This window comes from Mesoplodon densirostris, chromosome 3 (genome assembly GCF_025265405.1).
Source record: "Mesoplodon densirostris isolate mMesDen1 chromosome 3, mMesDen1 primary haplotype, whole genome shotgun sequence".
NCBI lineage: Eukaryota > Metazoa > Chordata > Mammalia > Artiodactyla > Ziphiidae > Mesoplodon > Mesoplodon densirostris.
Window position 1 is genome coordinate 141,627,269 of NC_082663.1, and position 11,502 is coordinate 141,638,770.

Consider the following 11,502-nt stretch of genomic DNA (forward strand, 5'->3'; position numbering starts at 1 on the left):
GGGGAGAAATGGGCCCCCGTGGGAAAGGGGACGGGGGCTTGCGCGGGTCCCGTATGCGGGGCAGGACAGATTCCCAGGAGGAGAGCGGTAAGGAGGTTCCCCCCGACTCGCTGACACCCCCCCCCACCGAAAAACCCGCGCAGCGGCCCGCGGGTGGGGTGCGCCACGCAGTGACTAATCGCTCGGGCGGCCGCCGCCCGCCGACTCCAGGTAACGCCGGCTGCCCCGAGCGACGCATAGTTTGTCTTCCTTTTTTTGCGTAGGGATCCTTCTCCGTGTTATTATTTTTGGCCACTGCTTGGGTTTCGGGACCCCTCCAGGCCCGGGCGCCTCACCCCCCTCCTCTTGGTCCCCACCCGATTCGGGCGCCCACGATAAAAGGGCTCCTGACCTCCAAGGTCCCGGTGGAGGGGGAGCCTGAAATGAGAGTTCCGGGGCCGCCTTCAGTCCGGCTGTTAGAGTCGCAGCCCTGCCCCCAGCCGCGTGCCCTCAGAGGGGAAGGGCTCTAACTCCCCTTTCCAGGGGTTCCCTTAGAGACCTGGACCCTCCGTCTTGGTCCCTAACCAGCCAAGGGGGTAAAAGTGTCTGAGGAGGGCTCAGGAGTTCCCATCTTGTTTGCTCACGGCTGCCCTCCACCCCTGCTACTTGGGTCCCCAACTCAGACATCAGACTGTCAGAAAAGAGGATTAAAGGATGGAGTCCGGGGTGTGGCCCTCTAGTCCCCCATTCTGGACTCTGGATGTGTTTGTGAAGGAGAGAGTAAAGCCCTGGCATACTGCACTGTCGTTTACTGGGGCACACCAGGCCTCTCTGCCTCAGTTTCCTCCTCAGCACAGTGGGTGACTCCTAGCCAGCCTAAGGGTTTCTGTGGGAAGTTGCAACGTAGCAGAAGGCTCCATGGTCTAAACACTTAGCATAGTGTCTGGCACTGGGGGCACATTCTCTTGGAGCCTCAGTTTGTCACCTCTGAAAAATGGGGCCATAGTCCCACCTGCCAGGTGGTCCAGAGAGTTAAGTGGAGGTGGCAGTTCTTGGCTGGAATTGTGTTTCCAGGATATATGCCACCCCTCCCCCACAACCTCTGTCCTGCAACGTTTGACTCCCTCCTGGAGGACTTCAGGCTTCTGGAGCAAAATCTTGATTATTTTCCTCCCCAGTCTCTGCTCCTCCCCAGTCATTCCCCAGTCTCGGGAAAAGGCTCCCCCATCCACCCAGATGCTCGGGCCAGAGACCTGGAGGTGCGCGTGACAACTATCTCCTTCGCTCATCCCCTACGTCCAACCCATCAGCAAATCCTGTTGGCTGATTCCAAAACACATCCCCATTCTGAGATTCGGACCCCTTTCCTCCACCCCATCCGGCTCCAGGCCCCACTATCTCCGTCTGGGATGCCGCCCAGCCTCCTCCTAGGCTTCCTGGGTAAATCCTCTTGCCCTTGTATGTACAGCAGGCAAAAGGAGCTTTTAAAAGAAGCAAAGCAGGTCTTTTTTGCCCTTTCACCCTCTCCCCCCTCCTTTTCTCCTCTCTCTCCTCCTCTTTCTTCCTCTCCCTCACTCCACTCCAGCTGCTGCACCCCCGTTTCTCCCAAACACATAGCCTTGTTTATTATCACGGGGTCTTTGTACATTTGCTTTTCCCCCTGCAGGGATACAGTTCCCCCAAATCTTCACCCAGTTAGCACCTTCTCTTCCGTCAGGTCACAGGTCAAGTATTCTCAGAGGGGTCCCCCAACCTTCCCAGGCACCCTCCATCCCCTTCCCCCCACCTTTTTTTTTCTGCGGTACGCGGGCCTCTCACTGTTGTGGCCTCTCCCGGTGCAGAGCACAGGCTCCGGGGACGCACAGGCTCAGCGGCCATGGCTCACAGGCCCAGCTGCTCCGCGGCATGTAGGATCTTCCTGGACCGGGGCACGAACCCATGTCCCCTGCATCAGGCGGACTCACAACCACTGCACCACCAGGGAAGCCCCCCTTCCCCTTTTTAAATTATCTTTGTAACACAGTTCTTCGAACATCATCTTTCTCTTGAGATATTTTCTTTAGACTGTGAGCACCCTGAGAGCCATTAGAACCCCATGCTGGGCCCAGTGAGGGCCACAGGAGAAGAGCTCAGTGAACATTTGCAAGATGAAAGGATGGAGAATTCTCAGTGCCTCAGAGTAGCAAGAAAATTCAGTCCCAGTGAATCATGCTGTCTGGGGTCCCAGACAGGCCCTGGACTTGCTGTGTGACCCAACCTGGTAGCCACCCCTCTCTGATCCTTACCTGTAGAAGGGTATGGGTTGTTCACCCAGTCCCTCCTTGGAGCCTGCCCTCTGCCCTCTGGGTGACCTTTACCTCAAACCTTTGACTTTAAGGAAAGTGATATGGCCTCTAGGTGCACCCTTCCCTGCCCTTGGTTCTCCAGGTGGCTTAACCCCTTCCTCATCAGTCCCACCACCTCTTTGTGCAGGAAGGGGAAAGAGCATTGATGGAACTTCTGGCAAATATTGACCCAAGTCCTTGAAGGTGGCTGGGAATGTACTGAGGTGGCAGATGGAGGGAGGGCCCCACATGGGGGAGGGGCTCCTCAGTCTTTGCACCTAAGGATTACCTTGGGGGAGACCCTCCGGCCCAGCTCCCTGCATAATTCCAGGGCACTGAGGGGGCCCCAGGGAGAGGCAGGGGTAACAGCCCCTTCAGGGTCCCACTGGGAGTGAGGAGGGCACAGAGCTGCCTCTCCCATGTTGAGACCCCTGAGACCCCTCAGTATGGGATTAGCTGCCTTGTGTTCCAGGCCAGTGTGCCCAGGAAGCAGGGACAGTGAAGGTCTTGCCCGGACGTGGGCTCGGGACAGCAGAACCTAGGTTCAGGACATGTGTGCAGGAGAAGGCGGGCTTTATCATTTCCACCCTGGAGGCTCACCTGGGGAGCTGGGTTGCCTGGGTCCCAAGCTTTGTGCAGTCTGTACTTTAAAAATCCAGCCCCCATAGGCATTGGAGGTGAGATCTCAGGAGTGAAGAGCTGCCTGTGTCTAGGTCAGGGCCAGTGTTTACCGGGCCTTAGAGGCCTGGGTTCCCTGCCTCTCCGCACCCTGGAGAACCTCGGACATCTGGGTTCCAGGAGGCGCCAGCTATGTTGGGGGTGACAGTTGTGCCCCTTCCCCTCCCCCCACCCACTGTCTGCAAGCCGCCGGCGCCAGGGAGCCGTGCCCGCTCCCCAGGCTGTACCCGGCTTGGGGGTGGGGGTCAACGGGGTCGTGGCGAGGGCGGCAAGGGATAAAGGGCGCTTGTCCGATGCCCGCCCTGACCTCGGCCGCCGTTTCCCGGACGCCCGGCCGGACTCTGATTCACGCCCAGGCCGGCCGCAGCGCCCTCCCCCCCCCTCGGCACCGCCCCCCCCGCGCCTGCCGCCCCGGGGGGTAGGAAGTGGGGCGGGGGGGCGAGGGGCGGCGCCGAGTCAACTTTCCCTCTTAAGCCCCGAAGGAATGTCGGCGGATTTCCTGAAACCCGACCCCGGCCGCCCGCCGGCCCGCCTGCCCCTCACCTGGACCTGCTCCCTCGGGAACCGCAGGAGGGGCGCAGGGGCTCACCTGGGGGGCCGGGGTCAAGTTCTCCTTCCGCTCCCGCCCCAGGCGGCCTCTTGCAGCGGAAAAGGGGGTGAGTGTGAGGCAATCAAACCCTCTCACTCCTCTCCAGCGACCTAGGCCAGCGTCCCAACTCCTCCAGCCTCAGTTTCCCCTTCCGCTTTTAAAAAGGCGCGGGTATCCTTCCTTCCTGTTGTGGTTTAAGAGACGCCTCTTAAGCCCGATTCCCCTGACTCCCCACCGCCTAGTCTTGGCAGGGGTCTGCCCACCTCTCTTGGCTTCCCTCGCTTGTCACCTGGGCCGACCCCCTTTGCCACCCTGATCCTCAAATTCCTCAGCTGTAAATTGGACAACGCTGCCAGTTCTTCCTTATAGGTTGTTACAAGAAAATACTTGGGAAGTGTTTTGTTTGGAATGAATGAAGAACAGTAATTGTGGAGGGCTTCAGCGCGCTGGGCTCTGGAATTGACATGTGTGGGCTTGAATCCTGGCTCTGCAGAGGGGTCCTGGAGACTAGGTTTCCCACCTGTGAAACGGGGGACAGTATTGGTCATAACCAATGGCTGTTTCCCAAGGCGCAGGCCTGGCGCGCGGTGGGTTAGATGCGGGGTTCCCTGGCTCTCGCGCAAACCGCAGGCTGGAGGCCCTGGCCTCAGGGTCGCGCGGCAGCCTAGCCTGGGAGGGGCGGGGCGGGGCGGGGGAGGGGCCGCGCGGGGATCCAGATGTTCAGGGTCCGCCAGGCACAGCCGCGCCTGATTAAGCCATGTGGGGGCTGGCTGAGGCGCGGAGATGAAAGCGCGGCGGCCGGCCGGGGGAGGGGGCGTGCCAGCCATCAGCCCCCACCCCCGCCAGTCCCCTCCTCCTCGGCCGGAACCTACGGCGCCCTCTGACACGCCGACCCCGAGTGGCTGCCACCATGTCTGCTGAGGCAGAGGGTGGATGGAAGATGCGCAGGCGACAGACACCTGCGCGGGGCACGCCAGAGAGAGGGAGGGTGTCATTTTTGCAAGGTCTCAGGCTTAGAGGGGAGCCCCCACTCCCATGCCTGCCGGAGAGGAAGCTAGGGGGACCTCCTAACCCAAGATTCATGGGGCTACACTCTTGTCACCTTGGAGTGCGATGGAAGTCAGAAGTGTTCCTGCTTGTCCCAAGTTTTCCCACGAGAATTAGAAATTTTAGCAGCACCCCATCACCCCTATCAGCATCTCTGTGCCGCCTCCCTCTCAGCCCCAGGCCGAGGGGCCCCTAGTCTGGGGGAGCAGGGACCAGATCCCCCAGGTTTGTAGATCAGGGCTGGGTCAGAGGGAGGAGAGGCTGGGGGAGTCCTGGAGGGTCTGGGAGGGCTTCCTAAAGGAGGCAAACTGCGCACACGTTACCGGATCTCTGACTTGGGTACCAAAGTAGATGATGACACAGACCTTCAGAAGGCCTTCTCTAACACAGCTCTGCGACACTCACGACCCTCCATCTCCGCTCTCTGGCTGGGTTCCAGCCACGACCACCGCCCTCCTACTTCCGTTTTCCAACAAGCTCATCCCCTCCTCAGGGCCCTCGCTGTTCCTTCGGCCTCCTCGCGTGGCCAGCTCCAACGTTGCCTATCCGGGAGGCCTTCCTTGATTCCCTGGCGAATAGATCTCTCCCCCATCCTACCACCCTATTTGTTTTCTTTTGGCCCCTAGCGATGCCTGAGATCCCTCGTGCGTGGATACTAGGGAGGTGTCATGGCACCCCCGAGATGGGACAGACGGCAGGGGCCACGATCCACCTGCCTCGCCCTGCCCGCACCCTGACGGTGCCGCAGCGCCGCTCCCCCGCCCGTTCTCCGCATCCCCCACCCGCCCTTCCCAGGCTGCCTCGCTCGGGTGACGTCAGCTAACCGGTCCCCGCCGCCGCCGCAACCTCCGCGCCTGCCAGGAGCCGGCGTCCCCCGCGCTCCTTGCGCCCGGCCTGGCCATGGCTTCGGTCGCCCTGATGCCGCTCCTGTTGCTGCTGCTGCAGCCTCCGCCCGCCACCCCCGCGCCGCCTGCCCGCGACCCCTTCGCCCTGCAGCTCGGGGACACGCAGAGCTGCCAGCTGCGGTGCCGCGACCGTTACCCTAATCCGCAGCCCGCTCAGGTGAAGCGCATGCGGCGCCAGCGGGAGGACCAGAGATCTCTCCAATGGGGGATGGGTTGAGGATGCGATTCCCCCGAGTCGGAGCGGGAGACAAGGGTTCCTCGGAGGGGGAAGGGGTCAGGGAAGGGGGCTCTCCAATGGGGGTGGGTCCCTCTGGTTGGGGAAGGGCTGGCGTTCCTTCGATGGTGGTGAGCGCAGGGGTCGGGGGTCCCTCCGATGAGGATCGGGATGTTCCTCCCGCAGGGGATGGGCCGTGGGGTCCCTCTGATGGGGGAAGGTTTAGGGATGCGGGTCCTTCCGATGAATTCGGTGTTGCTGGAGTCTCTCCAAGCCTGAGGCAGGGAGGAGACTGGGGCTCCTGATGCTGCCTAGAGGGTTCTGGCTCCACAATGCTGCGCAAGGACCCTTGGGGCGTCCAACCCCCACTTTCCCCAGGCCTGACAGTCCCCTTCTCCTCCCCCTCTACCCTAGCAGCTTCCACATCCTCCTCCCTCCCCGTCTCAGAGCTACCAGCCCCCACTCCTATCCTCATGCCCCCCCGCAGTCGGATCCCAATTTTCCCAGGCCTGAAGGGGGACAAAACCTCCTCTGAGCACCCCCTCCTTCTTCAGGCCTGAGAAGCCCTCCTCCCTGGAGCCTTGGGGGGGACCATTTCCCTCGATTTTCCCCAGCTTTCCAGCCGTTACCCAAACCCAACAACCTCCGTTGTTTATTCTCTTTCTCAAGCCCCTTCTCCCTCTCTCCTCCTCAGAGCTAAGAGACCCTGCTAATATGCTTAGCCTCCTCCCCAACTTCATCCCAATCCCCTTAGAAGATTTGGGGGGGTGGGCATATACCCTGAGAAAACCATAATTCAAAAAGAGACATGTACCAAAATGTTCATAGCAGCCCTATTTACAATAGCCCGGAGATGGAAACAACCTAAGTGTCCATCATCGGATGAATGGATAAAGAAGATGTGGCACATATATACAATGGAATATTACTCAGCCATAAAAAGAAATGAAATTGAGCTATTTGTAATGAGGTGGATGGACCTAGAGTCTGTCATACAGAGTGAAGTAAGTCAGAAAGAGAAAGACAAATACTGTATGCTGACACATATATATGGAATTTAAGAAAAAATTGTCATCAAGAACATAGGGGTAAGACAGGAATAAAGACACAGACCTACTAGAGCATGGACTTGAGGATATGGGGAGGGGGAAGGGTAAGCTGTGACAAAGTGAAAGAGCGGCATGGACATATATACACTACCAAATGTAAGGTAGAGAGCTAGTGGGAAGCAGCCGCATAGCACAGGGAGATCAGCTCGGTTCTTTGTGACCGCCTGGAGGGGTGGGATAGGGAGGGTGGGAGGGAGACGCAAAAGGGAGGGGATATGGGAACATATGTATATGTATAACTGATTAAATTTGTAAAATAAAAAAAAATAAAAAAATATAGTGAAAAAAAAAATTTCAACTAAAAAAAAAAAAAGATTTGGGGGGGGATCAAATTATCTACCTCCTCACATGAGGGCTTCCAGCGCTGCCCTCCTCCTGCCCCTCCCCTGGCCTGAACCCCACATCTTCGCTTCCAGGAGGAGTTGGAGGAGGACCCCACTGAGTCCCGGAAAGCGAATGCGTATAATAGGGCCGTCCTGATCAGTGCTTGCGAGCGAGGCTGCCGCCTCTTCTCCATCTGCCGATTCGTGGCCAGGAGTTCCAAGCCCAATGCCACACAGGCTGAGTGTGAAGCAGGTATGGGCTGGATGGGTGGGCCAGGGTGGGGAGAGGTGTCCTGGGAAGGGCTGTGCCCCCAGTCACCCTCTCCTGCCTCTTGCAGCCTGTGTGGAGGCCTATGTGAAGGAGACGGAGCAGCAGGCCTGCAGCGAGGGCTGCTGGAGCCAGAATCCAGAGCCAGAGCCCGAAGCCGAGCCTGAGCTGGAGCAGAAGGTGGGCACCCTCCCACCTGTGGCCCCAGGCCCATGCCCCCTCTCCTCTACCCCCCAAATCTGCACTCATATCCAGCGTCTCTGAGACTCTCCATTCCATTCGGGACCTACTGGGTGTCCTTGATTAAGCCATTTCACATCCCAAGACTCAGTTATCATCTCTGTGACTTCTCCCCCTCCCCGCCCCTGCTGCCGCCAGAACAGCCACAGTTTACATTATTTAGCAAGCATTTGTCCTGGTCCAGGCCTGACCTCAGCCTGTCCTAAATTCCTTGGGCCACCCGGAGGCAACTGAGACAGTGTCATCCTCATTTCATGCCCACAGAGCAACTGGCCAAGGTCACACAGGGCTGTGCAGAGGTGAGATTTAAAGCCAGTGCCACTAGGGCTTGTGACCACCCCTCACCTTCCTCATCTTCAGTGCCACAAGAGCTGACTGCTGAGCACCTACATGCCAGCTACTGGTCTAATCACTCTCCTTGTGATGAACAAGTGGCCACTCTCATCTGGGGTGGCTCAGAACGGAGGTGCAGGGAGCAGGTTCCCAAGCACACATGTAGTACCCCTCCCCCCACTCCAGGGAGAAATAATAACTGCTCACCTATCATAGTCTGTGAGAGAGTCTAGAAAACGCTGCATCAGGGGAAACTGAGGCACAGGAAATCCTTCATCACAGCCAGAAACGCATGGGCTGGGATTCCCCAGAAAGCCCTTTCCTTCTTCACTCATTTTCCTCCACCCCTTCCAGGCTTTCACTGTTCATAAAAGCACAGTGCACTATCATTTCTTCCTATTCTGAGTTCTCTCCTGATGCTGTCAAAATAAGAACAATGATGGTGATATTTTTAATAGTAGCAGCTACTACATATTAGGCACTTGTACCATTGTCTAGTTGAAATCTCATAGCAACCCCACGAGGGAAGAGAATCATCCCCATTTCAGGGCTCGGAGAGGGCAATCCACTTTCCCAAGGGCACACAGTCATCCAAATGCAGTGCTGAGGTCTGTGTTCATTGTATGAAGCCCTGTTGCCTCAAAGCACTTAGTGAGTTTTGATCACAGTGAATTCTCCCAGCTCCCCTCCCACTGGTTAATGCCCTACATTGGTGACATTTCTGTGCCTTGGGCCTCCCCTTGGCAGAGAAAAGTCCTGGAAGCTCCAAGTGGGGCCCTCTCGCTCCTGGACTTGTTTTCCACCCTCTGCAATGACCTTGTCAACTCGGCGCAGGGCTTCGTCTCCTCCACCTGGACATACTACCTGCAGACTGACAACGGGAAGGTGGTGGTGTTCCAGGTGAGGGCTCTGGCAGGGGCCGCACTAGAGTAGTGGTTGGGTGGTCAGGGTAAGAAGGTGGGATGAGTTGGTTCTTGGCTCATGGGGTGCAAAGTCCACAGGAAACAGGCTTCAGGCACAGCTGGATCCAGGGGTTCAGTGTCTCACTCCACCGCTGGACTCTGCTGTCCTTTTTGGTGGCTTCATTCTCAGGCAAGCACGTCCCTCCTCACAGCAGGGTGGATGCCTGAGGCTCTAGATGACAACCTCTCTGAGGTTTTAACTAAGCTGATTGGCCCTGGTTCAGTCATGTGATAACCTCTCAGCCAATCCCTGTGATTCTATTGGCATGCCTTGGATCACATCCCAACTTTAGGAGCAAGACAAATCAGGGCCCCACATTAGCAGGGAACAGCATCCCTGGTATCACAGCTCACAGCTCCATAGAGGGTGTCCTCTCTGTCCCCAGTGGAACTAGGTGCCAGCTGGGCTTGGGACAATGTAACCTACAGGGGGCACAGAGAGGTGCCTCCTAGGGCCAAGATGGTGCCTTTCTAAAGGGCTTCTCTGTGCTGTATTGTTCCTGGCCCAGACCCAGCCTGTGGTAGAGAGCCTGGGGCACGAGGGGGCCCGTCTGCAGCGAGTGGAGGTGACCTGGCGGGGATCCCACCCTGAGGCCTTGGAGGTGCATGTTGGTAAGGTCCAAGCCTAGACCAGTGTTCCTTCCACAGGTGGCTCCACTGCCACAAGGGGTTCTCCTGACAAATGAACCCTTGAGGATTGGGATTTCCATCTCTCAACTCCTGGGGTTCCTTGGTCCATCTCCCTGGGTTCCATGGTGCATCTCCCAAGCGTCCATGGTCCATCTCCCAGGGTTCCTTGGTTCATCTCCCAGGGGTCCGTGGTCCATCTTTCAGGGTTCTGATTTATTCCAGGACCCAATGCCCCGTTGCCCCAGGTCCTGGCCTCCTTTCTGTTCTCCATGGCTGCTGTTGCCTCTTGGCGAAGGCCTGGAGGCTGCTGAGAGGTGACCTATTCTCTCAGACCCTGTAGGCCCCTTGGACAAGGTAAGGAAGGCCAAGATTCGAGTCAAGACCAGCAGCAAGGCCAAGGTGGAGTCCGATGAGCTGCAGGACAGCGACTTCCTCAGTTGCATGTCCCGGTGGGTGGCAGAACCCTGGGGATGGTGGAGGGGGGTGGGGTCAGAGGGGAGTGACTGTCTGGCTCAACTAGGGCCACTGAGCGTGCCTGCTGGGTGGGGCAGGCGCTCTGGGCTTCCTCGCTGGGTCCTGGCCTGCTGCCTCTTTCTTTCTGTGCTGGTGATGCTGTGGCTGAGCTGTTCCACCCTGGTGACCACACCCGGCCAGCACCTCAAGTTCCAGGTGGGTGGGGCCCACAGGCAGGGGTGGGAGGAGAACTGCTCCCTCGTCTGGGTAGGGCTGCCCCCTCTCCATGGAGGCAGGGACCCCTGACTTGCTGCATGACATTAGGCAAGTTTCTTCACTCCCTTATGAAATGGGGGAAACAACTCCCACCCTTAGTAGGGGTAACCTCAGGTCAGGGGTGGGAAGGAGCCTTGCCAGTTTGAGGACTCATAGCCCTCGCTCCCTCTTCCTCCCCCTGCAGCCCCTGTCTCTGGAGCAGCACAAGGGCTTTATGGTAGAGCCAGACTGGCCCCTGTACCCTCCCCCGTCGCACGCCTTTGCAGACAATCCCCCGCCCTACAAGCTGAAGCTGGACCTGACCAAGCTGTAGGCCTCCATTGCCAAGTTCAGGAGCTCCTTGGGTCTTGAGTCCAGGTCAGGGTGGGACGGTCCTTGGGCTCCTCCTCTCCCCAAATTCTTTTTCTCTCCCCAGTCCCGCCCCTCCCCCTCCCCCCTCCCCCCCATCCTGGGGTTGCCCTGCCCCTGCTGGGGGGCGGGATCTGACCTTGGTTCCTCCACACCCCCCTTCCCCAGAGCGTGTTACTTTTGTCTTCTATCGTGTAGCTTCTTGAGTATTTCAACCCCAGTTCTGTGCTGCCTTCGTCCTTCCTCCTTTCTCCCCTCTGAGGGGTTGAGGCCACAGGGGAGCTGCTTTGTTCTAGGACTTCCCCCTTTTTCCCCACCCCACCCCTGGAGATGTAGCCTCGTGAGAGGAGGCCCCCCCCCAAGAGAGGAGGTGGTGGGTAGCTCCATGCTGGGAGTTGCAGCATGGGGGTCGGGAGGAATAAACCATGATATAAAACCCATCTTGGACTGAGCTTGCTTCTGTTGGTCTTTCCACCTGCCTCTTGGGGACTGGCCTGAACGTGGCCATGACCCCTGCCCACCAGGCCCTTTCTGAGATGGGGGAGGTGAACTTCGGGAACTCCCCGTGGCTTGAGTGGTGAGAACCAGCTGACACCTGGAAGGACAGCCCCTCTGCTACCCAGCGCACATCACATTCCTAACTAGGGGTGACTCTGGATAGGCGGCTTGTGCCACCTGCCTGGCCCAGGTGGGTCAGTGCCCCTTCCTGGGCCTCCACGGGGCTCCTGTGAAATGGACAGGTCACATCTTGAAGAGGATATTTGTTAATTTTGTCGCCACCTGGCTTCCATCCGCCTTTCTTTTGGGGATGAAGCTCTGCCCTC

General features: G+C 58.4%; 1 protein-coding gene across 2 annotated transcripts; it reads left to right on the plus strand.

The window, feature by feature from the left end:
* Nucleotides 1–5,436: 5,436 nt before the first annotated feature.
* Nucleotides 5,437–11,118, plus strand: TMEM59L (transmembrane protein 59 like). Of its 2 annotated transcripts, none has more exons than XM_060092177.1 (8): nt 5,437–5,679; nt 7,262–7,421; nt 7,507–7,616; nt 8,757–8,909; nt 9,481–9,583; nt 9,933–10,050; nt 10,153–10,270; nt 10,515–11,118. In XM_060092177.1, exons 1-8 carry the CDS (start codon nt 5,518–5,520, stop codon nt 10,641–10,643), a joined length of 1,053 nt encoding a protein of 350 aa, XP_059948160.1. In that variant the 5' UTR covers nt 5,437–5,517; the 3' UTR covers nt 10,644–11,118. The 2 variants fall into 2 exon arrangements, with proteins under 2 accessions (XP_059948160.1, XP_059948161.1); XM_060092178.1 differs by having other exon boundaries at nt 8,844–8,909.
* The last annotated feature ends 384 nt before the right edge of the window (nt 11,119–11,502 follow it).

Excerpts from the sequence above, each read along its gene's own strand:
- TMEM59L (XM_060092177.1), top strand. The coding sequence starts at position 5,518 with ATGGCTTCGGTCGCCCTGATGCCGCTCCTGTTGCTGCTGCTGCAGCCT. Across the intron at positions 7,617-8,756 it reads AGCCTGAGCTGGAGCAGAAG|AGAAAAGTCCTGGAAGCTCC; the intron begins GTGGGCACCCTC and ends TCCCCTTGGCAG. Across the intron at positions 8,910-9,480 it reads GGAAGGTGGTGGTGTTCCAG|ACCCAGCCTGTGGTAGAGAG; the intron begins GTGAGGGCTCTG and ends TTCCTGGCCCAG.